This window comes from Marmota monax, unplaced genomic scaffold (genome assembly GCF_021218885.2).
Source record: "Marmota monax isolate L192 unplaced genomic scaffold, Marmota_monax_Labrador192_F-V1.1 WCK01_AAM20220418_F8-fsc00008, whole genome shotgun sequence".
NCBI lineage: Eukaryota > Metazoa > Chordata > Mammalia > Rodentia > Sciuridae > Marmota > Marmota monax.
Window position 1 is genome coordinate 22,407,217 of NW_026694432.1, and position 26,540 is coordinate 22,433,756.

General features: G+C 56.4%; 1 protein-coding gene across 3 annotated transcripts in view; it reads right to left on the reverse strand.

The window, feature by feature from the left end:
- Positions 1-3,315: 3,315 nt before the first annotated feature.
- The window catches only part of Grhl3 (grainyhead like transcription factor 3), a 32,610-nt gene continuing 9,385 nt past the window's right edge, over positions 3,316-26,540 (reverse strand). Inside the window, exons 2-16 of one of the 3 annotated variants that reach the window (XM_046418839.2) lie at positions 23,606-23,792; positions 20,994-21,055; positions 18,887-19,232; positions 18,565-18,638; positions 18,055-18,208; positions 17,816-17,927; positions 16,649-16,743; positions 14,745-14,903; positions 14,131-14,206; positions 13,884-14,017; positions 12,250-12,284; positions 10,978-11,066; positions 10,155-10,240; positions 7,019-7,083; positions 3,316-3,653 (exon numbers count right to left, since the gene is read on the reverse strand). In XM_046418839.2, coding sequence (XP_046274795.1) covers positions 3,539-3,653; positions 7,019-7,083; positions 10,155-10,240; positions 10,978-11,066; positions 12,250-12,284; positions 13,884-14,017; positions 14,131-14,206; positions 14,745-14,903; positions 16,649-16,743; positions 17,816-17,927; positions 18,055-18,208; positions 18,565-18,638; positions 18,887-19,232; positions 20,994-21,055; positions 23,606-23,792 — 1,789 coding nt within the window. In that variant the 3' untranslated portion in view covers positions 3,316-3,538. Of the gene's footprint in view, positions 3,654-7,018; positions 7,084-10,154; positions 10,241-10,977; positions 11,067-12,104; positions 12,285-13,883; positions 14,018-14,130; positions 14,207-14,744; positions 14,904-16,648; positions 16,744-17,815; positions 17,928-18,054; positions 18,209-18,564; positions 18,639-18,886; positions 19,233-20,993; positions 21,056-23,605; positions 23,793-26,540 lie in introns of those variants that run through there. The other 2 variants (XM_058571053.1, XR_009224350.1) reach the window with 2 other exon arrangements.

The window sequence follows — 26,540 nt, forward strand, 5'->3', positions numbered from 1 at the left end:
AGCCCAGGAACTCTTTACTATAGTAAATCTTTTAACATGAGATATGGACAACTATATTCCAATTTGAAATTATTATTTGAGTTAAAGGAAACTCTTTTGGGGGTCATTGATTGTCCACATTTATGCTAGAAGTTCTGTAAGATTCTTCAAAGCTGACACTCAGAGTCATCCTTTGTTTGACCCAGGCTCTTGACACTGGGGCCAGATCCTGAGGCCTTGATTTTAAGCTTCCTCTGACCTTGGGTACTCGACCTTAGCAGGTGACTGGTTGCTATTTGCTGGGTTTGGGGCTGGTGATAACGTATAGGAAAACCACAAAGCCCTCTTCACCCTTCAGAGGACTCTGCCAATTGAACTGTCTCTCCAATGACCCCCTCCAAGTGGGCCAAGAAAGAGACCTGAGGAGAGAACAGCAGGGCTGGTCGGCCAATCAGAACCCACATTCTGTGGGGGACATACTGCGCTGAGGCCCTAAGCTCAGGGTGCTGTCTTGATCCTCCTCCTCTTTTAAGATGTCACGGGCTGTTCACAGCTGCATCCCCTGAGGTTTCCTACCCACAGCTGGACACCAGGCTCACCTCAAGAGGGAGCTGTTGCTGGACGTGGTGGCACACACCTGTCATCCCAGTGACTTGGGAGACTCAGGCAGGAGGATCACAAGTTCAAAGCCAGCTTGGTCAATTTAGCAAGACCCTCAGCAATTTAGCAAGACCCTGTCTCAAAAAATAAAAGGGCTGGGGAATGTAGCTCACTGGTAGAGCACCCATGAGTTCGATTTTCATTGCCGCCCCCCCCCCAGCAAAAAAAGAAAAGGAGGAGCCATCATAGGGTCCATGCTGAGAGCATGCGCAGGCTGCAGCCCTCGGAGTTCTGACTTGGTCCATCATTGTTGTCTTCACTGAAGTTCTGAGTGTGACTGCAGCGTACCTAGCTAGTGTCAGGACACACTAACAGTTTAGTAAAGTATTTCCCAAATTTCAGTGTGCGCACAAATCACTTGGAGATCTTGTTAAAATGCAGGTTTGGTACGTCTGGGGTGGGGCCTGAGATTCTGCATTCCCAACAAGCTGCTGGGGGAGCCCCGTGCTGTTGACCTTGGTGATTCCTGCTGCGCAGAAGTGTGGGCAGACCCAGGGGCTGCAGAGGCTCCAAGGCCTGTGGAGTGGCGCCCCTTTAGAGCAGTAGTTCTCCATCCGAGGTTCTTGATCGCATGCTGTGGTCACCTGGGGAACATCACAAAGTACTGACATCTGACCCCACCCAGGGTCACTAGCTCATTTAGTTACTCCAGGGTGGGGTCTGGGCAGTGGGGGAGAGAAGAGGGTGGAGAGAAGAGGGCCGGCAAAAGTGTCAAGGTGATTCCAACAGGTGATCAAGATTGAGAGGCAGCACCTTCCAGTTCCCAAGTGGCTCTGGGAGGGGAGCTGGGTAGGAAGCTCAGAAGAAGGAAAGCTGAGCACCTACTGTGTGCCTGCAGCCTGTGTTACTGCTCAGCACTCAGGTGGTTGCTTTTTTTTTTTTTTTGAGATGGGGCCATGTTGCCAGGCTGGCTTCAATTCGCCACCCTCCTGCTTCAGCTGGGACTAGGGGTGGGTGCCACCACATCCAGCGGCCCTCCTGTCATTTAACCTTCACACGTCACTTTTCTCTGACCTCTGGAGTGATGTCACAGCACTAGTGAGGCCTGGGCGGGGCAGAGTAACCCTGGATGTTCTGCAGGGCCCCTCCGCCAGGGCCACAGGAGCCATGTTGAAGCCTGATCCGTGACGCTGAGCCTGTCCTTAACATTTTGAGATTTTATTCAAAGTGAATTTTTTTTGCCTCAATTTTAAAAGACTCTGCATTGTAGTTTTACTTAACTACTTTACTGAGCTCTTTGGTACCCCTTAATTTTTATGCCCAAGGCTGGTACCTCACTTGCCTGACCCTGGTCCCAGCCCTGACTCTAGGCAGGGCCTTGGGAATGGAACCATAAACTCTGGTGGAGCTGAAAGGTCCTAACAGGAATCTTGGTTTTCAAACTTTAAAAAGAGTTTTGTTTAGACAAACATTTAAAACAAATCTTAATATGTAAAAAGCAGAGGTGGTGGGATTGAAGGCAGGGAGGTGCTCGGGGATGCATCCCTCCCCCACATCATGACCCTAGGGCTCTCAAGATGCCAGCGTAGACCCCTCCTGCACCTTCCAAGGAAACAGGCTGGATGCAGTGGTGGGAAGGGAAGAGGAGAGGAAGGAAGGAAGCCTTGACTTGTGGTTTGCTCCCCAGGGCGATACAGGGCTTGGCCTGTAACCCCCACCGTGGCTGATTTCAGTGCACCAACATGTTGTCACTGGCCATGCTGTTGGGAGAGATGTGCACCGTCATTTTATGAGCCAGTAGGAGCTGGCCCCAGAGAAAGCAATGGCCTGGAGGGGACGCAGAGATGGTACAAGAAGCAGGTCACGTGGCTCCCAGACCTGGGCTCTGCCCCCTGGCCCCAGCTGGGAGTTCCTCGCCATGGCCATTCTGGTCCTTCCAGGCCTTTATCTCAGTCAACGATCCTAGGGTTGTCACAGTCATCCTGGTGGGGCCATAGGGGCTGCACCTCTGTGCTCACCTCCATCCTGCAGCCCAGGGCAAGTCACTCCCGGGACAGAGCCACTGCGGAGAGGAGAGGGGCCTCATCCGCCCTGGCCCCTCTTTTTGCTGGAAGACCCTCAAAAAAGGAGTGAATGCAGCGTGTGAGGTAATACATAGGGAGCCTTTTATTACTAAATACTATGAGTATACAAAATGCATAATCGAATAACAGCTAAAAAAAATAGTCCAAGAAATGTGAAATACACATTTTTTGAAATGATAAAAACGTATCCATGAAAAATATAAAACGTTGCATATATACATACAATATATTTATATATATAACATAAGTGAAACTTATAATAAGAAATGTGTACAGCAGCGATGGCAAGGTGGTAGTGTTGACAGCGGTCACTTTGTTCCAGAGCTCTGTTATTTACATCTCGCCTTGAGAAGTCAGTGAGGAAGAGGTGTTGCCACTACAGTGTCTTTTAAAAGTCATTTGCACTGAAAATCAAGCATTTTCAAGTTAAGTGACCAAAGGGTGAGAAATCCTTGGTCTGAAGTTGACGGAAGAATCCGGAGCAGGCCATGCCAGGGTTGGGCGGGCCATGCCAGGGTCAAGCTGGCTGTGCAGCCTGTGGGGGGAGGGCTCCACCTCTGAAGGCAGCCGGCAGGGGACGGTGAGGAGGGACCGGCCGGGAGTGTGGCTGTCCTCTGTGTCCCTCAGAGGGACAGGATGCAGGCCTGGTGTTGACCAGGGCGCTGCATCTGGTGGGCGGGCACTGGCAGGATTCAAGCAAGGATGGAGTTCGGATCGGCAGACCCTCGGAGTCCCTTCTTGGCTTGACGGCTGGGGTCTGTGACTTGGGGGCCACTTCCCTCAAGGAGCACATTCAAGTAACAGCACTGAGGCATGCAGAGAGGCTGGGTGTGGCACGGGCCACTTCCCGGGTCTGGGGTTTGGGGGCGTGGGCCCTACAGCTCCTTCAGGATGATCTGAATCTTGCCGTCCAGCTCCCCCATGTCCAGCAGGAAGGCCACATGGTTGCTGTAGTGCTGGATGATGTTGTCATCCATGTTGACCAAGATCCTGGAAGAGAGGAGGCGGCGTGGTTGGAACATGCCAGGGGCCTGCATCCTGTCCCTCTGAGGGACACAGAGGACAGCCACATTTCAGGCACCTCACAAACTGCCTTGGGGTCCTGCCCACCAGCCTGCAGGGTGGTAATCACAGTCCCCTTTACAGGAGAGGGGCCGAGTCAAACCTGCCACGCTCAACCTGCTGCACATGCACATGGGTACCTGGGAGTGACACGCAGATCTGGGGGAGACAGTGTTCCCCTGGTCACCCAGTAACCACAGGGACACACAGGGAGTTCAAGTCAGGAGGTGTGGCAGTTTGGGTTCAGCAGGAGGCTGTGATTGATGTGCCACTCAGGTATGCCAGCCACACAGGAGGCAGATGCCACCCAGACCCTGGCTTGGTGTTATCCCCTGAAGCTGAAACCCCAGGACTAACTCTCCAGGCAAGGATCTGGCCAGCCTGACAAAGACCAAATTGTCACCTCCTGTCCATCTGCCCTTATCATCTCCAGCATTTGCTGAGGATGTGCCTCCCTCCAACACCAGGGCCACATGGAGATGAACTGGATCGTCACCCTGTCCGCCAGGAGTGCAGGATCTCACAGGCTGGGAGGAGGAGCCCCACAGCTGTTACTCCAGTTCACAGGTGAGGAAGCTGAGGTTCAGTGACACAGTGATCTGCCCATGGTCACACGGTTAGGTGACGGCAGAGCTGGGATCCGAATCTAGACCTCGGTTCCCACAGGGGTGGAGCCCCACAGATCCAGGCTGGGAAGTGGCAGATACGAGGAAAACAAACTCTGGGTGCGGGGAGAGCTCGGGGGTGAGCTGACCCTCCGAGGGCAGAGTGGACGGTCTGCTCTCACAAGGGCTACACAAGAGAGGGACCGCAGTGAGGACAGCAGTGAGGGTCACAGCCTGCGTCCAGCTGTCCCTGCCAGCACCAGCCTGCCGGGCTGCTTCTTCCAGGGCGAGGCCTGGCCTGTGCAGCCTGGGTGCTGGCGCCAGTGTTGAGTTTCAGGATCCCCCTCCTTGGGTCCTGCCTGGGGTTTCTGCATTTCACAGAGGGATCTTGTCTGGGGGCTGGAGGCTGGGAACAGGCCAGAGGAGACGAGGGCTGCCCAGGGGGTGGGCGCTGGGTGGCCTTTCCCACAGTGGTGCTGGCAGGTGCCGGGCACCATGTAGGTGCCTCCCGTCCTGCGACCTGAACACTGACTCCCTCCACCCAGTGGGGCCTTCCGTCACCAGGGATCACGCCCTCCCCTCTCAGGACGATGACAAGTGGGTCCTGAGTGGCAGGGCTTGTCAGGGACCGCTGTCACTGAGTACGGACCTCTGGTTACTTCCCAGCTTCCAGCTGCCTTCTGCCCTGGGTCAAGTTCAACCCCTGGCCAGCTGCCAGCAAAAGCAGTGTATCTGTTCATCTTTCAGGCGCTCAGCGGTGCTGTAAGCGATCCTATCTCCCTCTGCACTGGGCCTCCCGAGGGTTTGCAAGAGGCGAGCAGCCCGCTTAGGACTTCTCATCCTCAAGGACCCCAAGGGGGACCGCAGATGTGCCCGGCCTCCTCTCCCCAAAGGTATTTTGGGGAACATTCTCGTTTAGATATTTCAGACCACCCTAGGGCTGAGATCTCAGAGAGCCTGGTGGGTGGGTGTGGGCTGCCTCTGCAGGGCCACGGAGGGATGCCCCAGGCAGCCCAGCCACAGCCCTATTGCACATGACCTGGCAGTCAGAGGGACACGGAGGAAGAGAGATAAAATGGGGAGGGGGCTCCTGCACGGCTTTAGGCAAGTGGGGATCCCCTGCGGTTGATCTTGTAACTACCTTCCTGGGACCTCAGTTTCCTCATCTGTGGAAATAGAGATAATACCACCAAGCTCAAAGGGCCCACACGACGCCCGGACATTATTTAGCCCAGTGCCCATCTGTCAGAAGGGGCTCTGCCGACGGAAGTGATTATAATTAGGGTTGACACAGTTGCCTGGGCTTACGGGAAAGCCTCTGAGGACCCAGCCAGTGGAGCCAGGGGTGGGCATCCCCGTGGCCACCGCCTTCCCCTCCTATACAGGCAGCCCCCAGGGTGGGACGTGTGGGGGAGCCCAGCACAGGTGGGGCTGGAGCAGGGGATATGGGAGTGGCCCTGGGGGACCTGGGGCTGGGCTTGTCTGGGCAAAACTGAGCCACGAAGTAGATTCGGCTCCAGAGAGCGTGTGAGCCTCAGTTTGAAACCGAAACTTGGGGGAAAATAAAAACACACGTGCAAAAGCCCGCAGGTCACTTCTACAACCCAAACCAAACGGGTGCCTTCCCAGGGCCAGGGACGGAGACCTTCCCCCAACCGCAGCCTTCGTGGGAGGCTGGGCCTGCTTAGAGGAGGCCTCTCTGCATGATCTTGAAAAGGAACACCCACAGACAGCAGCCACAGGGCAGCGCCACCCAGGGCTACTCAGAAGAGCCCCTGAAGTCAAACTGCCCAGGCAGTGGGGTCAGGCCTGAGCTGTGGGCAGAAGGCCCTGCTCCTGAGTCCTCTGGGTTGGAAATAAAGCCGTGACAATTCCTCACTGCCCCTGCTGGGCTGGTGGAGTGACTTGGTCAGAAAGGGTGGCAGAGGCCCAGCTCCCCAGCTCTGACCAGGCGACTGAAGCCTAGGAGTCCAGAACCTTCTGGCAACCAAGGGGTCTGCTGGACAAAGGGCACTGTGATCCCCAGGAGCCTCTGGTGGGTGCACAGGCTCTGCCCAGCCCCCTCCTTGGAGGCCAGAGCTGCTCTCCTTCTACCTAGTCCAGCCTGGAGGTGAGGTGGAGGGGGCCCAGGGAGCATCCCTGGCTGGGCACCCTCCACACAGCTCCCAGTCACAGCTCCCTCTGCAGGATCAGGGCCAGCCGCGCTGTCCTGCCCCGGCTATCTGCAGCAACTGTGCTAGGCCGTCCTCCCTCTGGGCCTCCATTCCCCGGCTGAATGTCCACTGCCCTGAACATTGCTCATCATCTCTGAGCCTCAGTTTCCCTGTCTGTCGCACTCCTAGTGTAGCTGTGAGGGTTAAATAAAATATGCTCAGCCCACAATGACACACAGGAGGTAGCCCAGAGACTGGTGGCCACTGAAATCATTATTACCATAATCAAATATCTTGGTCATTCAGTGGCCTTGGGATTTGAACTTGGGTCTTCTGATGTATAACTCTGTACCTCCCCCTACACCCCAGGAGTCATGTACGAAGACCCTCCTCCTCCCCATCCCCTCCCTCCCACTAGTGACCAGGCCACTGGTCTCCCTCTGATTGTCCCCCATCCCCCAGCCTCTCCACAGAGGCCAGGTATGAAGTCTCCTCACACTGAGCAGCCAGCGTGGGGGCCGAAGTGGGCACTCACCCCCGCTTGCATTTCTTGTAGACTTTGTAAATGTTCTCTTCAGGGAACCCGTACTTCTCAGAGATCTGGAAGAGAAAGGTAGGGGATTCACGCCTGCTGCCCAACCCAGGTTTACACAAGTCTTCTAAACACCATTGTTTTTCACATGCTGAATGTAAATTTTATGTATGTATGGAAAATATGAAGAAAATTAAAAGCATTCATCGTCCTGATTCCCAGAGATGAACACCGTTCACACCTTGGCCTACGCTTCCCACGTGTACGGACAATTTCGTATTCACATAGGTGGTTTTGTATCACTTTAAACTTATCATCGTAGGATGAGCCTTCCTAATGAGCATCTCCCGTTGCCCTTACCTCCTGCCTAGAGCCAGACACATGGATGGTCCAATGTTCAGGGTGCCACCATTCTCCCTCTGGGTGGCTGTTATGGTTTGGATGTGAGGGTCCCCCAAAAGCTCATGTGTGAGACAATGCAAGAAGGCTTAGAGGTGAGATGATGGGTTACAAGAGCCTCAATCCAATCAGTGAATTGATCCCCTGACGGGATTCACGGAGTGGTGACAAGGCCGGCTGGGTGTGGCTGGAGGAGGTGGTCCCTGGGGTGGGCTTTGGGGGTGTGTATTTTGGGAGATGAGCAGAGTCTATCTGCTTCCTGCCGTCACATTCCCAGCTTCTGTTCTGCTCCACCTCGAGCCCTGAGGAATGGAGCCAGCCTTCTATGAATGAGACCCCTGAAACTGGCTTTTCATCCTCTAATGGCTCTTCACAGATCCTTGGGTCACACCAGCGGGAAAGCTGACTAAACAGTGGCCCTGTGCAAACTGCTCATGGGGACAGTAGAGAGTGTACCTCGGAGGATGGCTGGAAGAATTGAGTCAATCCAGGTAAGACACTGAGGACGGCTCCCCGCACCCAGCAACGCCTGCGTAAGTGGCCACAGCCCCGCTTTAGAAGGAGGGAGGTGGGGTGCGCATTGCCGTGCTGAGGGGGGAAACCCGAAACTTCCCCACTCTGGGCAGGAACTGTGAGCTCAGCTGGGGGTGTGCCTGTGAGCCCCCAGACAGGCAGCCAGGCATGGCACGGAGGCCTGGAACCAGGTCAGCTGGCCCCGCCACATCCCTAGTGTCGCTGCTTGCTCTCCAGACAGGAAGCTGCGCTCCAAGGCCTGTGGAGCTCCTGCAGCCCACGCCACCACGTCTCCCCAGAGCTCCCAAGGTTTCCTCTTGGCAAACAGATCCAGTCCGGTCCCAGCTCTGCCTCCTGGCGTTCAGAATGTTGAATAGCTCCCTTACTTCCCTGAGCCTCAGTTTCCTCATTTGTAAAGTGAGGAAGTAATGTGCAGTAAAAGGTGTCCATAGAGGGTGTCCGCCCACGACATTCACGTAAAGGAGCAGCCGGTGCCCGTCCCATGCACTCAGGGAGGCGCCTGTGTTCAGAGGAACTGGCCGCCTTGAGCAGCATGGCTCAGGTCAGGACCAGGGGGAGCTCGGCCCCTCGGGGCATCTTAGGAAGATGGCCTGGGCTCAGCTCTTCACTACTCTTCCTCTTTGGGGGACAGTCCTGGGGATTGAACCCAGGGGCACTCTACCACGGAGCTATAACCCCAGCCCTTTTTAATTTTTTTTATTTTGAGATAGGATCTTTCTAATTGCCCAGGCTGGCCTTGAACTTGGACTCTTCCTGTCTCAGGCTCCTCTATAATTACAGGAGTACACCACCACACTCAGATCCTCAGTTACTCTTTTTTTTTTTTTTTGGTACCAGGGATTGAATTCAGGGACAGCCACTGAGCCACATTCCTGGTCCTACTTTGTATTTTATTTAGAGACAGACTCATCCTCACTTTTGCTGAGGCTGGCTTTGAACTTGCAATCCTCCTGCCTCAGCCTCCTGAGCCGCTGGGATTACAGCTGCGCCCGGCTCCCTGTTACTCTGACAGCCACCCTTCCACACCAGAAAAGCCCTTAAACCATTTGTTTTAATGGTGATACAGCCAGAAGCTACCAGGGAGACTCTAAAGAAGAACTCTAAACTTTCTAAACGTAAGTTGAAGAACTTGCACAAAGATAGCATGAGCTGCCTCAAAAGGTAGTGAGCTCCCCATCCTCCGAGGTATCCAGGTCCAGAGTGGACGCCCTCAGAGGAGCTGTTGGAAAGAGAGCTCAAGCTCCAGATGGGAAGCTGGCCCTTTAAGATACCATGCAAACACGGATTAGGAGTCTACACTGGAGTGTCATTAATGGCCTTTTGTGAGCCCAACTTCCTGGGTATGATGGAGCAGGCCGGCAATACGTAGAACAGGACAGCGGAATGGAGATGCTTGGACTGGAGGGTAGCCCTGGTGCTCCCGCCAGGCCACCCTGGCAAGTCCCCTGACCTCTGGAGCTGCTTGCTCACGGGACCTGAGAAGGTGCTGCCAGTACGGCTTCCCACTGGTTAGAGGATGCCAGGGGCGGCTGGTGCAGCCTGCCCACACGGTGCCCGGCACCGGGGGCTCTCACAGGAGGGAGCCAAAGTGACAATTTAATTCATTTTTCCCCTCCAGCCGGAGGCCTCTGGCTTTTCTGGGGGCTCAGCCTCCAGACACGGCTGCCCTGGAGGAGCCTGGGCTCTCGGCTGGGCAGGGAGCTGGCCCTCGGTCTTGCTAGGGCCAGGCTGTGGCCTGCTCTCTGGCGGTGGGGGCTGGGGAGGTCTCCTTGCCTAGGTCCCACCCTTTGCCACCTCAGCCAGCTCCCCAGCCAACCGCAAGCAGGAGGAATGAGGCCCCCTGGGAGAGGAAAAAAAGAGTGTCTCTGGGCCTGGCCTTTTGGGTTTCATTCCCATTAAAACAGAAACAGGTTTGCAAAACCAACAAAAGCCCTGGCCTGTCAGACAGCAGCCATCAGATTAAGGAGGATTTATGGTGTGTGCAACTCCCAGGGTGGAGCCAGGGTTCTGGCTGGGAGATAACATCAGGAACACCCCCACAGCAGGGCCCGCAGGCCCCCCGCCGGGTGGGACGGTAGGCCACCAGAAAGCCCAGGTTCTCAGCCATCCCTTCCCAGAGACTGCCTGCGCGAAGTGGGCCTCCTGGGACAGGGTGGGCTTGGGGCCCACCAGGCTCTGGCCCGGGTGCGGACCCCCAGCATCTTACCGCATTCCTCAGCCCCTGCAGGTCCGGGGTCTTCAACATGAGGGCGTCGAACACCTCCTCGGTCTCCCTCCGTACGTATAACAACACTGAAAAACAGAGGGTGGCTCTCAGAGCTGTGACAAGGGCAACAGGGCAGCAAGCCTGGGGGCCCTTAGAGGTGGGGGTCTTGGAAATATTACTTTAACATTAAGGTCAATTTCCACTGCGGGGGCTGAGGAAACACAGCCCGGAAACACACAGACTTAGAGGGCCCTGATTTTGGCCCCATTTGAATGCCTGCTCTGGTGACCTTGAAGAAGTGATTTTAACATCACTGAGCCTTACTTTATTGGTCGGCAAAATGGGGGCCCTTCCCCAACTTCAGAGCTGTGGGAATGACTGACGACGTTTAGAAGCACTAAGTGCATTGCTCAGCTCAGGTCAAGGGTATGGGAATCCATGGGTCTCAGCTGCTGGGAGTTTCTTCCTGGTGGTCAGCCATAGCCCCCAGAGGCCTGGGCCAGCCTCACCTCCCACCACACACAGGTGTGCCAGATTTAGAGTGGCAAAGCTAGAAAAGCAGAAACGGAAACCACCCAGCCCCCACCCCTTGGAGAAAGTGTGGGAACCCTCCAGCATGAAAAAAGAGCAGGGGCCCTAGACACCCAGGGGGACAGCGGGCAGATGCCCTGCAGCCCTGGCCATCTCTCCAACACCTAGGGACCCCCTACCCCCACAACCCTTGGCCCAAGTCCAGCTCCAAGGTGTAGAGACCCCTGCCCTCCTCAGGAGGCCTTGTGGGTGGGGCCTGGTGGGCGCTGGGACACAGAGGGCGGCGGGCTACCTCTCTGAAGGTCATCTTCCTTGGCTTGCTTGGAGGGGAGAGGCTCAAACTCCTCGGCAAAGGGCGAGCAGGTGCGCTTCAGGGGCAGCCTGTGGGGATGGGAGGGTGGTGAGCACCTGCTGGGCTCCAGGGTCCCTAACGTGGGGTGCAAAGCAGGTGTGGAGCTGCGCAGCTTGGGTTCCAGTCTAGCTCCCTCACAGGGGCTCTGGGCCCTGGGGCGAGTTCCTTAGCTCAGGGTGACCCCATCTATAACGCGAGGTGACGAGAAAGTACAAATAACAGGGGCTGGGTTGTGGCTCAGCAGTAGAGGGCTCGCCCAGCATGTGTGAGGTGCTGGGTCGGACCCTCAGCAACACATAAAAATAACTAAATAAAATAAAGGTATCGTGTCCAACTACAATTAAAAAAACATTAAAAAAAAAAAAGTAACAGCCCTGCAGGAAGCTGCCCACAGAGACAGTGCACACTGCTCTCCCCCCATGTGCTGTGCAGGCCGCAGTCAGAGGGGACGATGGCCGTCATCAGCCTTGGTCCCTTGGAAAGAATCAGGCTGGGCTGAGGCTGTGGGAGGAGGAGGACTGTGGGTTTCGGAGCAGGACAGACGGGGTTCCCGTCCTGCCTCTGCTACTGGACGTCGAGGGACCACCAGCTCGCCCCTCCCCTCCTGGCCTCGGTTCCACTGTCTGCACAGGACAGCAATAGCCCTAGTGGGAATGCTTGAGGGCGGGGACTGGGCGAAAGCAGCGTGTGGACAGTGGGTGTGGGTGCGGGGAGGGGCCTGGTGATAACATGTGATCTGCATGAAGCACTTGGCTGTTTCAGAAGGTTCTGTGCCCTCCCTGCCTGCCTCCCCCACGGCTGTCCCCCTCCTTTGACGATCTGTGGGCTAGGACTTAGGGAGGCTCAGGTTTGCATGAAGGCACAAACACTGTGGCTGACAGGGAAAGACAGTGTGCTGTGGCCTCTGGGGTGTGCTGAGGGAGAGGGTGGGACAGGGACAGGGCCATGTCCTCCCGCACAAGCCCTCCGTGCTTTCTGAATCTGTACCCCCACCCCCAGCCTTTTCTTTCCCTTTTACAAGCAGGTGTCTTCGCCAGAGATTCGCCAACTTTTCATATAAAACAAACCTATAAAAACCAGGCGGTTTCAGTGAGAAGGGAGAGTGCGTCGAGCTTGGGGGCTGGGACCGAGTTTTACAGTCCCTTCTTCTGGCCCCAGGCCCTGGCCGGGGCAGTGTGAGGGGACAGGGAGCCCTGGCTGCTTCTTCCATACCTGTTGGAGCTGCCGTGTCCTGCTGAGGTGACCGCCTGCAATGAGGAGAAAGAGACATTTCGATCACAAGCAGGAAAATGAGAGGAGCCTCAGTCCTTGAGGCTTTTCAGCAGGAAAACTGTCTGTGGGGAGGGTGGTGTTTCAACGAGTTTCCAGGGCTCTGTTCACATGGGTCCCCTAAGGGGGCTGAATCCCCATCTGAAGGAGTCACCTAGCCCAAGCTGCTGAGTCGGGGACCTACAGACACAGGGTGGTGGGAAAGCAATGGTAGGCCGATCAATGCACCCACCCCAGACAGCGCGCCCAGGGGCTGGGAGCCCCGGCTGGGAACTGGGCAGGGGAAGCTGGGGCACGGTGGGGGGAAGAGGCACCCTGTGTGTGCCACTGTGGCACTGCTACTCCTATTGTGCTGTCCGGTGGCCATCACCCTTTGAAGTCCTGTGAGACCCCAGGCTCCAGAGGGCAGAGCCCCTGGGGTTGTACAGCCAGCACGGGGCAGGCTCGGGCGGCTCAGGGTCTCTGCTTGGTGTTTCCCTGGGCCACCCAGGCTCATGTGTGCAGGGGCAGGTCCCTCCCTCTTCCCCATGGATTAGCTGTCGACATTAATCCCTAGTGGTCATCTCCCTGCGTGGGGCTGGTTGGCCAGAGGAATTGAGAGAGAACAGTCGAGGCAGCCACCTGGGCCATGGAGGCCTCGGTGCTGCTACCAGGGCAGAGCAGGGAGGACAGGGGTGCAGAACAGCTCTCAGTGTGCCAGGGCCACATCGGTGCTGGCAGCTCTTTTCAGCTCCAAGGTCTTCCTCCTTGTCCTAAGTCAACACACCAAACCCACCTTGGCCACCACGGCCGTTTCTGCAGACACTCCCACAGAAACTGGGGCGCCATGCCCTCCACGAAGGGAAGCTGTCGGAGTGCTTGTTGCGAACCAGACCTGGGGACAGGCTGGAGGGCCTTGATTCCACTACTGACTCATTCTGTGCCCTGTCTGAGAAAGGGGGTGAACAGTTTCCCTCAAGGACAGCTGGGTCGGGAGCCGGATAACGTGCTCCCTCCAGGTGCTCAGAGGTGGCTCCCCTGGCTTGACAGGGCACGGATCCCGGAATCAGGCTTCTGCCACTTTCTAGCTGTGTGATTTGGGGAGGTTTCTCAACTTCCCTATGCCTCCATTTGGGGTCCACAGCTCCTAGGTCAGGGCATGGACTCGACAGGGCTGCAGTAAAGGCAGGTGGGTAATGTGTGCACGTAACACAGAGCCTGCTGCATACAGAGGGATGCTGCACTGTCACCACGCAGCCAGCTTCAGTGTGGCCGTACTGGGACCTAGGGCTTAGATATCAGAGACCTCCCCGGAGTCCCAGGCATGAACGTTCTGATGAACACCAAAGTCCATTTCCTCACCAACATTCTACTCTCGGATGGAACAGGTCACTGACAGGGACACGTGTCATTTTGTTTTTAATCCCCTAGGACTCAATAAATGAAGACTGATTATTTAATATCAGGACCTAGAAACATCTAGATTGGCCAGTACTGGTGAGTGGCTGGCTGCTGTCTACTGGCCTGGCTAAGGCAGGCCCCAACAAGGGACCAGGCTCCTCTTGGCACCCCCTTCCCAACCAGGACCCTGCCCTCACCCCTGCAGAGCGCTGCAGGCTGGAGAAGTGGACGTTGGGGATGAACAGCACCGGTGGGGTCTCCAGGTCGGCCTCAGGCCGCAGGTAGGTGGTCTCGTTGCCCCTGAAGCCCGACAGCAGGCAGCCCTTGATGCCTGATGGGAAAGGAAGCCGTGGGCCTGAGGTCCCTCCACGAAGGTCCCCCTCTGGCCTCCTTCTCCTCTTCACCCCGCACAGCCCAGCCAGCCCCTGGTTCATCCCCACTGACCACTGCTGGAGTCCGGACACTTGACCTTCCTGCGGAACTGCTTCCGCTCATCATCCCGCATCTTCCTCTCAGCTCCCTGGGGTGGGGGAAAGGGGGTCACCAAGGGCCTTGGAGGGGCTGGCCCTGTCACAGCTGCTGCTTCACATTTTGCATCTTAAATAGAGGCCCAGCTTTTGGTCCCCACAGTGACACCAGAAAATGAGAAGGTACCAGCATCTGGCCCAGCCTGGTCCTGCCTGCCCGGGGTCAGCACAGGCAGTGAGAGGGGGAAAGGGCGGGAAGGAGGACACTGAGAGAGCCCCGGCAGAGGGAGGGAGAGAGGGCTTTAAACAGCGTGGGGGAGGGGAGGAGAGAGGACCCAGGAATGGAGAGAGTCGGAGATGAGAAACACGAGAAAGACACAGAGGAACGAAGACATGGAGTAAGGTTTACAGAGGCCGCAGTGAGAGGGGACACTGCTGCAGAGACAGGAGGACGCATGGGAACAGACACCGGCAGGACATCAGAGGACATCAGGGAGGAGACAGGGCAACAGACACACCTAGAGAAGCCAGGGGGCTGCCTGGTGGGGCCTTGTCCCTCCCAGGACCCAGCGAGGGTGGCCCACCACCCACCTTGTCGCAGAAGATCTTGATCTGGCAGACTGCGCGGTGCACCAGGCGCTCAGTGCCCGAGCCACAGTCATAGGTGTCAATTTGCAAATTCAAGGGGACACCCTTCACCCCCTTCTGCGAGGAAAAGTCTGTGCTCAGGCAGTTGACGCCAATGAAAATCTGGGGACAGAATGGGGAGCCGGGTCAGTGGCCTGCACAGGTCTCCGGCCCTGTCGGTTGGGGCTTCTGTGTGCCAGGGATGGGAAACTGATGCTCAGATAGGCAGCGCAACTTTCCCAAAGCAACACAGACCTCAGGTGGTGAGGTGGGGTCTGCAGACAGATTCAAGGCCCAGGCCCCTCGCCACTGGGCGGGTGCTCCCACTAGCCCGACAAGGACAGCCCACATCAACGGTCCTTTAGAGACTGAAATCTAAGAACCGCATCTTTCTGCAACTTAGAGACAGGACACCACTTTTCTGCAGGCCCAGGGACACAGTGGGTGAGACACAGCCCCCTCACCTAACGGGCAGCTCCAGCCATTGCTGGACCCTCCAGCAAAAGGTTCCCTCTACGCATACCCCACCCACTAACCTGGGCCCCTGTCACCTGCACCTTATAGCCGTGGAGTCTGAGGGACAGAAGCTCCCTACACTCCCCCAGGGAATCAGGAAAAATGAGCCACCAGATCTGTGGTGGGAAGCTGGACCTGCCACTCATGAGCCTTGGGGCTTTGACAGATCCTGTGACCTCCCTGAGCCTCAGTGTCCACGTTAAACCTTTCTTGTGTGGCTAAGGCTATGCCCTGTTGAGGGCAGCCTGGGGTGGTCTCAGCGGGGTGAGCCCCGGCTGACTGAGGCTGGTGACTGTCTAACCTTTCCAGGAGCTCAAGGCCACACCCCATCCCAGGCTGGTCCCTGTTCTTTGGGACACTGTCCTTGGAAATGCCCCTGACCTGAGTCGGGGTTTAGGTGGGGTGCTGAAGCAGACCTCCTTTGTCCCTCTGTGGGGGCCGGGCCCTCAGGCACATGCCGGACATACCTCCCCCTCAGCCAGCTCAGGCCTAATGCGGCCCCCACCCAGCTCCGGCTCGCACCTGAGAAAGACCCAAGCCTGGGGCCCTAGAGGCTGTGAGAAAGTCCCCACCGAAACCCACCGCTCCCTTCCCACGAAACTTTCCCCCCTCCTGAACTGGAGGCCCCAGCTCCTCCTCCAGCCCCTGGCTGTTTGAATAATAATAATCCCTGCCTCGGGCCTCCCTCTGTGCCTTGGAGCTCCTTCACCTCTGTCTGTCCCTGCTTAGCTCCCAGCCCACCAGGGCCAGAAACCTTTGAGATGACCCAGCCCTGGTGGGCAAGGCCAGCCTACTCCAGCAAGAGGTTGACCAGAGTAGTGCCCCTGCCTCCTCGCAGCTCCCCGGGCAGAAGCAACGCAGACAGGCCCACAAGCACACGGAGGCTGGCAGCTGGACTCCACACCGAGGCTGGCGGGACCTCTGCGGCTGGGGAGACCCTCACCTCTCCTGGGCAGAGGATCATCCTTCCCACCTTCCCAACTGAGAGCAGAGAGCCAACCGGGAGTTGAGCCCTCAGCTCCCAGACTTCCAAGCGTGTCCCTGCAAGCTGGCTCGCTGTGTGACCTCGCACAAGCTCAGGCTTCCCATCTGGGTTCCACCCCTCACCTGCCTCGCCCGGCCCTCACTAAGACCTGCCGAGGCCTGGAGAGGCAAAGTTGCCCGGCTGGCAGGAGGCAGGACTGGGCAGACCCCGCCTGCGGCCTGGGGTCCCAGCTCCTGGGCACTCTGGATCCTGCCTCAACGCGGGAGCCGCCTCAGAGCACATGCCCCAGTCCGAGGTGCAGGCAAGCTTCTCCCCCAGGAGGGGAACTCTAGGCAGCCCTGGCCACCCCCACCCTACCCCCACTGACCTTGGCCTCCTCGGTGACATTCCACATGAAGGACAGGGCGTTGTAGGCCACCTCCTCGATGTGCTGCACAGTGTTGAAGTTCTCTTTGCAGTCAGCTGAAACCACAGGAGCCGGGAGGAGCGTCAGGAGGGAAGGGACGTGGGGCACAAGGCAGGGGCGAGCAGGAGCCGGGCCTCAGTCCGGGAGGAAGGAGGAACACTGGGCCCGGGTTACAGACTGGAGGGCAAGTCTAGCCTGGGGGACAGATCTGCCAGAGCCCAGAGGGAACCCCATAGCCCCTGTCGCCTGGTGGAGGTTGTCCTTTCCATGGGGGTGAGTAAGTAGGAGGTATCCCAGGAGAAGTGACAGGTGATATGGTAGTGATAGCAGTAACAACGGTAGTAACAGCGGTCGTGACCGTAGAAATACTGGCAACAACCATTTCTTGAACACCTAGACTTGGCAGGCCCTCGGGTAATCCTCACAACTCCACTGGGCATATTCAGTTTATACATGAGGAAAATGGAGCTCAGAGTGGTTTGGCTACTTGGCGAAGGTCACACAGCTAATAAAAGGCAAAGCTCAGATCTGTCTGGCTCTGTGACCCATGCTCCCAATTCCCCTGCCACCCAGCCTCTTGGATAAGTCGCTGAACTGTGCCCCATTTGTATCGAGTTCTGCAGGCTACACAGTACCAGGCAGAGATCAGCACCACAGGCATGCAGGGGAGCTGGCCGAGGCTGGGGGGAGGGCGGGTGGAGACAGACCTGCAGGCAGGAAGGGGAGCTATGCCTCCCCCTATTTCGGGGCAGGTGGGGGCATGGTGGCACACACAGGGTGGCTGTCACCTGCTGACAGAGTCTGAGGATCTCACCCCAAACAAGAACCACCAGTACTGTGCCTCAGCTGTCTACCACCACTGCCAGCCCTGCATGGTGTGCGCTATGTCACCTAGACACACCGTAGGGGACAAACAGGCCAGCATCTCAGGGCCTATCTCTGGGACCCTGCGGAGTCCCCAGACCCTGTTTATCCCAAAGCACCCTGGAAAAGAGGCCACGGCTTCATGTCAGCAGATGCAGGTTCCCATGCCCTCACCTGGTCTGCCTGGAGACGGGTCACAGGGGCTGGGGGGGCACAGCAGGAGGAGGCCTGGGGGGAGGCTGGCCCAGGGCGGCGGGCACTCACCCACGTCGATGACACGCTGCTTGGCGGTGGGCTGCCGGGAGTGCCAGTGCTTCCAGAACCGCAGCTGCTCCACGGGCACCTTCTCATTGTCGAAGACGACCATCACCACGCTCTGGGGGCATGGCAGCAGTGTCACCGCAGCCCGGGGCGCCTGGTCCCTTCCCAGGATCAACCCTCCTCTCCCCGGGCCCCGGCTGGCCCCATGCCGCCCCCTCCCTGGCTGCTTCAAGCCAACGCACCTTGACTTTGTTGGACGACAGGGCCAGGCCTGTGCCACCTGCTGGGGTCCGCAGGGTGACAGGGTAGAACTGGCCCTTGTTGAGGTAGGCCATGGGCGACTCGCCGGACTTGATGTGGATGGCTTTGGGGGAGCCCAGGGTGTACTCAAAGTCACTGCAAGGGGAGGAGGGGACAGTGAGGCCAGGCCAGCAGGGGTCTCCCTGGCAGCAAGCTGAGGCTCTCATGGACTCTCCCTGTGACCTTCCAAGTCACTTTACTTCCCTGGGCCTCAGTCTCTGCATTTTGGGTTCTATGTAAAGGGCTAGTTGAGAGAAGCTGGAGAGGTGCAAGTGCAGGGAGACCAGAGCCTGCGCAGCCGAGCACCAGGCTCAGGACAGGACGAGGAGATCATTCTCTTTCCTTTTACTGCACTGCCCCCCTTTCCCATTCACTGATTATGTGCTGGGGACCATGTAAAGCTGTCTGCAGCCCCTGTCCCCCTGGTCAAGGATCCAGAGGGGCCACATTACCTCTTGAGGCTAGGATAGTCCTCTGCACACGGGGGTTCCGGGGATCCTTTCAGGATATCTGGGAAGAGCAGCGACTGCAGAGAGACATAATCCCGATATAGTAAGTGACCATGTGCAGGTTTCCGGAGCCTCAGCCCAGGGTCGCGCATACAGCTGTACAGACTGTGCAGTGGGCAACTTGGAAAACAGTACCGGGCAACCCTGCCTCAGCTCTGGGACTTCTTCCTTGGATTCCAAACCTCTGACCTTTCCACTCTCTCATCTCCTTCTGTACATGAGTGCACATATGCGGTGTACCGTAGGGGCCCAGGAGGGCTCTCACCTCCTGAGGGTCATCTTTGAAGGTGCTGTCTGGCTGCCAGCGCTGTGTGGGTGGCACCCCATGAATGCTCTCAAACAAGGAGTTGAGGGAGCCGGTATCGTACATATCACTGGGGGGCAAAAGGTAGCTGTCCTCAGAGCCCACTTCCAGCTTGCTGGGGCCGGCGGGGAGGGGAGCTGCCTTGCCAGGGTTGGGCACAGCTGCCTCCAAGCTCATCAGGCTGTTCTTCTTGAGCAGATCTGGGTACTCTGGGGTTCCAGGCGCGTTCTCTGATAGGAATTTCATGAGGTGCGTGGGGCTTTCGAGGGGAGTGAGGTCCGTCTCATATTCCATGCTGTGGTAGAACCTGGGGGGAGGGCAAAGTGAGTGCTATGTTCTCTGGGGCAGGAGGGGCCCTTGGTTAGACTGGAGGTGACACACTGACACATTGACTTTCTTCCATCCAAATTTTCTTTTGGTGCTGGGGATCAATCCTGGGGGCACGGAGCTATGTCCCCAGCCTTTTTAATTTTTTTTATTTTGAGAGTCTTGCTCAGTTGCTGAGGCTGGCCTTGAACTTGTGATCCTACCTCAGCCTCCTGAGCCGCTGGCACTACAGGTGTGTGCCACTGCGCCTACGCACCCGGGGACTGTTTCGGCCTTGCAAGAAGCAGGCTGCCGCAGCAGACGGATCTCACCAGGGATGAGAAGAAGGTGCCCAGAGTGGAACCATACACATGTTCAGGGTCGAGGGGGAGAACATGTCTTATCCACTTACAGGACTTGTTAATTTAAAAAATGCAAGTTTATCATTTATTTCTTAGCCAGAGTCAAATATCCTGTGTCAAAAATGTCCCCACTTCAAAACAACAGTATGAAGTCATCCCGTGAGCTGTGTATGGGAGGGGGCTGTGGATCTGTGGGTGTGGTAAATAGATGTTTAGAGAAAGGTCTGGAAGGATGTACCCTGAATTGTTAAGGTGGACAGAGGTGCAGGATCACAGGACATTTTTACTGTTTACTTATAGTCAGTTTTTTTTTTATTCCAGTTGTAGAGGACATAATACCTTTATTTTACTTATTTATTTTTATGTGGTGCTGATGGAACCCAAGGCCTCACACGTGCCAGGCAAGCGCCCCCCACTGAGCCATGACCCAGCCCTGGAATCAGTGTTGAGAAAGGCCCCCAAAGCAAACCCAGGCCGGCGGGCTGCGGCTGCGCAGGGAGGCTGAGCAGGCCCCGCCCACACGCTGCTGCGTGCCAGGAGGTGCCCGCTGCGGGGGTTTTCTGGAAGGCACGAAGGCCCACGAGGCTTCCCGGCACAGGCCTTGCTCGATCATTTTTGAGAAGTCACCCAATTGGCCGGAAAGGAGAAAGTGGAGAGAGAGGGGCAAGGTCCCCCCAGCAACCCTCTGGCCATGGCTGCTGTCTACAAGGAAGGGAACACTGGTGGCCCGAGGCACGAATGCCAGGCAGAAGCCCAAAGAACCAGAGGGAAGAAGTAAGGAACACAACTGTCCCCTCACTAAGGACAGAGCAGCTCCCCTCCCCCAAAAAGGCTGTGGGGCGGAGGGTTTGAAGCAGGGACAGAAAAGCTGCCTCCAGGGCTTCCCCGCTGGGGCTTTGAAGTTTGTTTTCAGTAAACACCAGCTCAGTGGCCTGCAGGCAGGGGTGTGTGTGTGTGTGTGTGTGTGTGTGTGTGTATGAGCGAGCACGTCCAGGAAAGCCCAGGGCAGCCCCCTGCCTCTTCCGCCTTCACCAGCCCCTTCAGAAGTATTTTGGAAGATCTTATACATCACACTGCCATAAAGACGGCTTCAAGGGTTAGGGTTCGGCTTAGTGGGAACAGAGGGCCTGCTTGGCTCGCTCAGGGCCCTGGTTCAACCTCTAGCACTGCAAAAAGAAAAACAAAAAAATGAGAAGAGGAAGAAGACAGGCAGGTTTAATGCTGTGGGTTGGAGTATATTAATTTTTTTCTTCTGATTGTCAAAGAAATTAAAGCACTTTCATGAGCCCCTAAAGGCACTGTGGGCGCTGTCCCTGTGTCCCTGTGTCTAACAGGCAAGTCTGTCCATGTTAGAGGGGTCTGAGGTGGGGGAGGGCTGGGGAGGGCAGAGATGGCCTCACCTCTTTCCTTGGTCATTTCGGCCCGCGGTGCTGGAAGACAGTATCCGCTTCTCCTTGGGGCCCTGGGGGCAGAAAGGCAGGATTTATGAATGATTCTTGGCTAAGATCTAGCTGTTAAGAGCCTCAACCTGCTTCTGTGGCTTTGGCCTGGAACTCTGGGAGAAGACTCATGGGTCTTTCAGGTTGGCCGTAACTCTAGCCACCATTTAGTCTGGTCCCCAACTCAGGGAGCAGAGAGAAGCAGCTCAGGCTTACAAGTTAAAGAGCTTTGAACTTGGAGTCAGGCAGACCTGGCTTCCTCCCTTTACTGCTTAAAGTTCTGTGTAAGTTTATATAAAAGACTGCACCTCTCTGAGATGGTTGCTTCATATGTCAAGTGTAGGATTATAAAACCAACTTCAAGGAATTATGAAGATTTATTCATAAAATAATACTGGCTTTTAAAGCAGAGAACTCCTTGTGCACTAGACCTTGTACCAAATGCTTCTATTCTCTGATTTAACCCTCACCCCACTGGGAGATATCGACTGTCATCACCACTGCGTGGATGAGGTGAGGGCAAGAGAGACTCCATTATCTTGGTGCTGAGGAGCACGGACTCTGAATCCAGAGTTCCTGGTTCAATTCCTACACGCATACTAGCTGTGTGGCCTGGGCAAGGCACTTAACCTCTGCACCCCACATCCTCATCTATAAAACACAGGTGACAAAAATAACTTCAGGGATGGCCGCGAGTGCTCAGAACAGCACCTAGTGCAGACACAGCCTGACCGCACAAATGTGGCCTTCCATGATTATAGTATTATCACACCTTAGAACATTCTAACTCATTGTCCCCAAGGCTGATAAAGCCAAGACTCCAAGCCAGGCTAGTGACTCCAAAGCCTGGGCTCTTAATCACGCCCCATGGGACAGTATGCAAGAAGGTCCTGGCTTGCAGTAAGAAGCAGGAAGTGGTCCCCTTTACCACTGTGTTGCCCAAGCTACACGGCCAGCTTGGGGCATGACGAGGTTTTGAACTCCAAGCTGGTACTGGCCATATGGCAAGACCATGTCCTCACTATCCACAGGACTGCTCCAGACCCAGGTGGATCTCGCCAAGACACTGTATACTACACAAAAACCATGTAGACGTCACCTTCAAAGCCTGGCCCCACCGTTCTGGCCCTAGGAATGGCCTCTTGCCCCAGAGAGATGGTGCTGGATTTTATTTGTCTTAGGGTCCAGACTTAACCTATAAATTCCAGGTTGCGGTTTGAATCAGACTAAGAATTCTGGCTCCTGCCACGGCCCCCACACTGAGGTAGCCATTTCCGTTCCTCTCCTGCTAGCCCGGGCTGGACACGGTAGTCTTCTGGGAAAGCAGCAGAGTGAGGTGACCAGATCACTCCAGGATGAGAATCCAAGTCAGAAAAGAGGGTGGCCTTCTACCTGGACCCACATGCCCCTGCCCTCCTGTGGCCTCTGAATTCATGAAGAGAATGTGTCTTCCTTCTTGTGGTGAAGTGGACAGTAAGTTTCAGGGCTAATGTGCAAGGCGGCTCTACATCTTCCAAGTTCAGTTTCGAATCAGTTATCTCAACAACTGGCTATTCTTGTCCCTGATCCCCAAATCTAGGCAAGTGTCTTGGTGCAGTCCCCCAGCCCAGGGACAGCAGATAAGTGTGCTGTTCTGGGTCAGTTCTGGCAGGGCTACTGGAGTACTGAGCCGCCAGAGCTGCCGCAGCCTGTGTTCCCTCAGTGAGGATGCAGCCTGGGTCCCAGTGGCAATGCCTGGCACAGGTAGCGGGGGTGTCACCTGTGTTCCATGTTTGTGATTGCTAACTGGATGGAGCCCTGTTTATCAGAGACGGGAGGGACGAATTCCTGTTCTCAGGAACCAACAGTCTCAAAGTCAAGGTCAGGGCCCTGGAAATAATTAGAGAACAACAGAAGACAGTGTGGCAGCGAGGTAGGAAGGAGAGCAAGATGCTCGGGAGAGGGAGCGGATGTGGCAGAGTGGCATCCAGGAGAAGGCTGGCCTTGGCGAGGCTCAGAAGGAAGGAAGGAAGCAAGGAAGGGGGGGGCGGGCTAAGTTAGACAGGAGGAGTGTTCCAGGTGCCGGGGCTGCAACAGGAGGGTGGGGTGATGGGAGGCTGGGGCGATCCCAGGGACAGGACAGAGGGTGGCCGGGCTGCAGTGGGCCTGGCGAGGCGTTCATCTGTCAACCCACACCTGGCGTGCCCTGGATGGCTGTGCGGGGTGCTGGGGACTCAGTGATGACACGACGTTTTCCTTCCCTCCAGGAGCTCAGTCTCATGGAGGAAATGGAGGAGTGAATGAGCAGGCGGCAAGTTTCTAAGGCTAGGCGGGGAGGATGCCCGTGGGTATGAGGGCCCCAGAGGAGGTACAGAATGGGGGACCCAAGAAAGCACCCCTCACCCCATGAAAGAAGGAGGTGACATTTAAGCTAAGATCCAAGCAGCAAATGGAGTTTAGCCAGGAGGAAGGGGCAGGGGCCAGGAGGCGGAAACAGCGTGTACCAAGGCCCTGGGGTGAGGGGCTGGGCCGGCTGCTGGTGGCTGCCACAGCCTGAAAGCAGACCCCCATTCAGTGGGAAGGGGGCGACGTACCATGTAGTAGTCGTAGAGGAAGCTCAGGGCTGCCACGCTGTCGTCGTCACCGTTGACTCTCATCATGGCCTTCGTGGCGGCTGTCAAGGGGTTTTCCAGGTACGTCCTCCAGGCCTCATCCTCGCTGGTGTAGGGGAGCTTCTGAAAGTTGACTGGGTCGTTCTTCAGCAGCCGCACAGACCTGAAGCTGGAGGCGCACGAGGAGGGTCAAACTTAGGAAGGTCCCTGCGTGCGCAGCCTCGAGCCAACGCCCAGGAACTCAGAGAGCCACCAGCCTCGGAAACTTGGAACTGCTGTGCCACATTGGGCAGCTCGGGGCAGCGGGATGGACACGAGCTCTGGGGCTGGATGGGCACCAATGCTGCCCCGTAGAGGCTGTGGACGGGGGCCTCCGTTCCCTTCTCTGCAGTGAGGGCCACAGAGCCAACCTTTCGAGACTAGGGGGGATTCAACGGGACACGCGTCAGGAGAAGTTCAGAGGCGATCGATGCAACCAGATGGGAAGTGACAATGACATGCTGCAAAGATGAAAATGGCCGGACAGCCCAGCATGCGTTCTTCTGAGGCTGCTGCCCTCAAGGCCATGAAAGACACAGAGGCTGCGGATCACTGTGTCAGGGGACCACGGCCAATGACAGAAGCCCTTAGGCAGCAGTGGTCTTGGGAAGTGGCACTGTGGACCACCCTTTATTGTAGGGTCCCCAGGCAGCTGCTCAGATGCCAGGACGTGGAGCTGAACGTTTAGGGCACACAGAGGCAGGCAGAACCTGGGCACTGTGCCGAGAAGCTTCCACAAATACAAGGCACGGTCCCCAAGAGACAAGCCCCACGGGCTCGAAGGAAAGGGGCCCCGAAAAGCTACAGGAGGAGGCAGACATTTAGCTGGGGACGCTCGGCCCTGGAGATGGCTTCGCTCAGTGGCAGATGGGAGCAGTTGTAGGACGGTGGGGACACAATGTAGAATGACGATGATAAAATAGCCCCTCGTCTGCATCGGGCATCGGCCATGGTTTAGAACTGAGCTGGACTCCTCTCGAGAATCATCATCTAGCCCCGTTCTCATGACCACCTGCCGAGGCGGCTTCTGGTATCACTTCTGTTTTTGGTAGAGGAAACTGAAACTCAGAAAAGTCAAAAGGGCACGGTGCAGGGTCCCGGTCAGAGAGTGGCCCAGAGGGGATTCAGGCTCTGACGGAAGGGTGCTGTAGGACAGGACGGTGTTCTCAGACTTGAGCTGTAGGAGAAGGACTCGTATCGCTGGGCCAACCTCTGGAGTTTCTGAGTCCCTCTGGGGCAGGGGGGTGATGGAGAATTTACATTTCTGACAACTTCCCTGGTGCTGCTACTGCTAGAAGCCTGGGGACCACACTCTGAGAATGGCTCAGGACATATGCTCTCAGTCACGAGCAAACCTGGCCGAGAGCCTCTTGGAGCAGAGTATGTGGAGGAGGCTGCAGGTGAGAGGACGGGCTTTCCAGGCTGGGGCTGGAGAGAGCCCCAGAGATGAAGCTCTTCTGCAGCCCCAAAGCCTCCCTTTATATGGGCCTGGTGGGCTCGCCCACGTTAGGGCCACAGGAACCCGTCAGCTGCCATTGACCATAATGACTTTCACTAGATCTGCACATTCCCAGACGCTACAAGGTCAGGATTTCACTTCAGCCCACTGACACCTGAGACCAAGGATGAGAAAATGCCCAAGATCGTCCAGCCTTCAGTGACACACCAGGACTTAAACTCAGGCTTGTCCGGCACCAAAGTCACACGCTCTCCACTCAGCCACACGGCTCCGCCACAGTGCGAGAGGGCAGTCTTTACCAGAGCAGAAAAAATGCGTTAGTAATAAAATTTCAGGCACTGTGGCAGATTAGTGGGTGGGCAAGAGCCACCTGTCACCCAGTGACTCGGGCCCACATTCTCCACCTTGGTGGAAGCAACAGCCCAGACTAGATCTCGGCAGGCGGGGGTGGGGGGCTGGGGGGGTAGAAGTCAACTCTTCTGCGGACTTCATCTAAGGCGGTGTCTTCCATTCCACTTCACGGGGCCCCAGGTATAGGGCTCTGTGAGGGGGGCAGAAGGAGCTGTCACACAAGAAAGAGAAATGACAGAAACCTTCCTGCTCTAGGGGTGCGGAGAGGGAGGCACACCCCAAGTTTCTGCTGCTATAAATCAAGGAGCTGCAGACAGAGAAGTGAGAAAAGGCTCCTAGCTGCCTCCTGGGCCTGGGGTTAGAGGAACTTACCCACTGAGCCCAGGGTGGCTGCCCCCGCTCTGCCCAGCCCCAGGCTAAGGGAACTCCCAAACTCGGCAGGCAGGCCTGGGAGAAATGGAGGAAGGCTGGGTGGCCCGGAGCGCTCCTCCCCAACAGGCCAACCAGTGCTTAGCCCCACTTCTCATTTGTAAGTAAGTCTATAAAGTACCCACTGTGTAGGATTATGAGGATCAAGGGCACTAGCTTAGAACTGTGCCTGGCACATAATAGGCACTTAATATGTGCACGCTATTGCGGTACTCCAGGTCAGCTTGGTCACACGAAACAGTGGCAGAACTGGGCCTGGGATAAGAGGGTGGAGTATCCGTTTTTATGTGTGTAAGTGTATATCTATATATTGGGGTACTGGAGATCCAACTGAGGGCCTCATGCATGCTAGGCAAGCACTCTACCACTGAGCTACACACCCCTAGCTCCTTTTTCTTTTTAATATTTATTTTTAAGTTGTAGTTGGACACAATACCTTTTTTAAAAATTATTTTTATGTGGTGCTAAGGATTGAACCCAGGGCCTTGCATGTGCTAGGCGAGCACTCTACTGCTGAGCCACAACCTCAACCCATCCAACCCCAAATTCTTTTTTAAATTTTATTTTGAGATGAGATCTTGCTAAGTTGCCCAGACTGGCCTGGAACTTGCAATCCTCCTGCCTCAGCCTCCTGGGAGC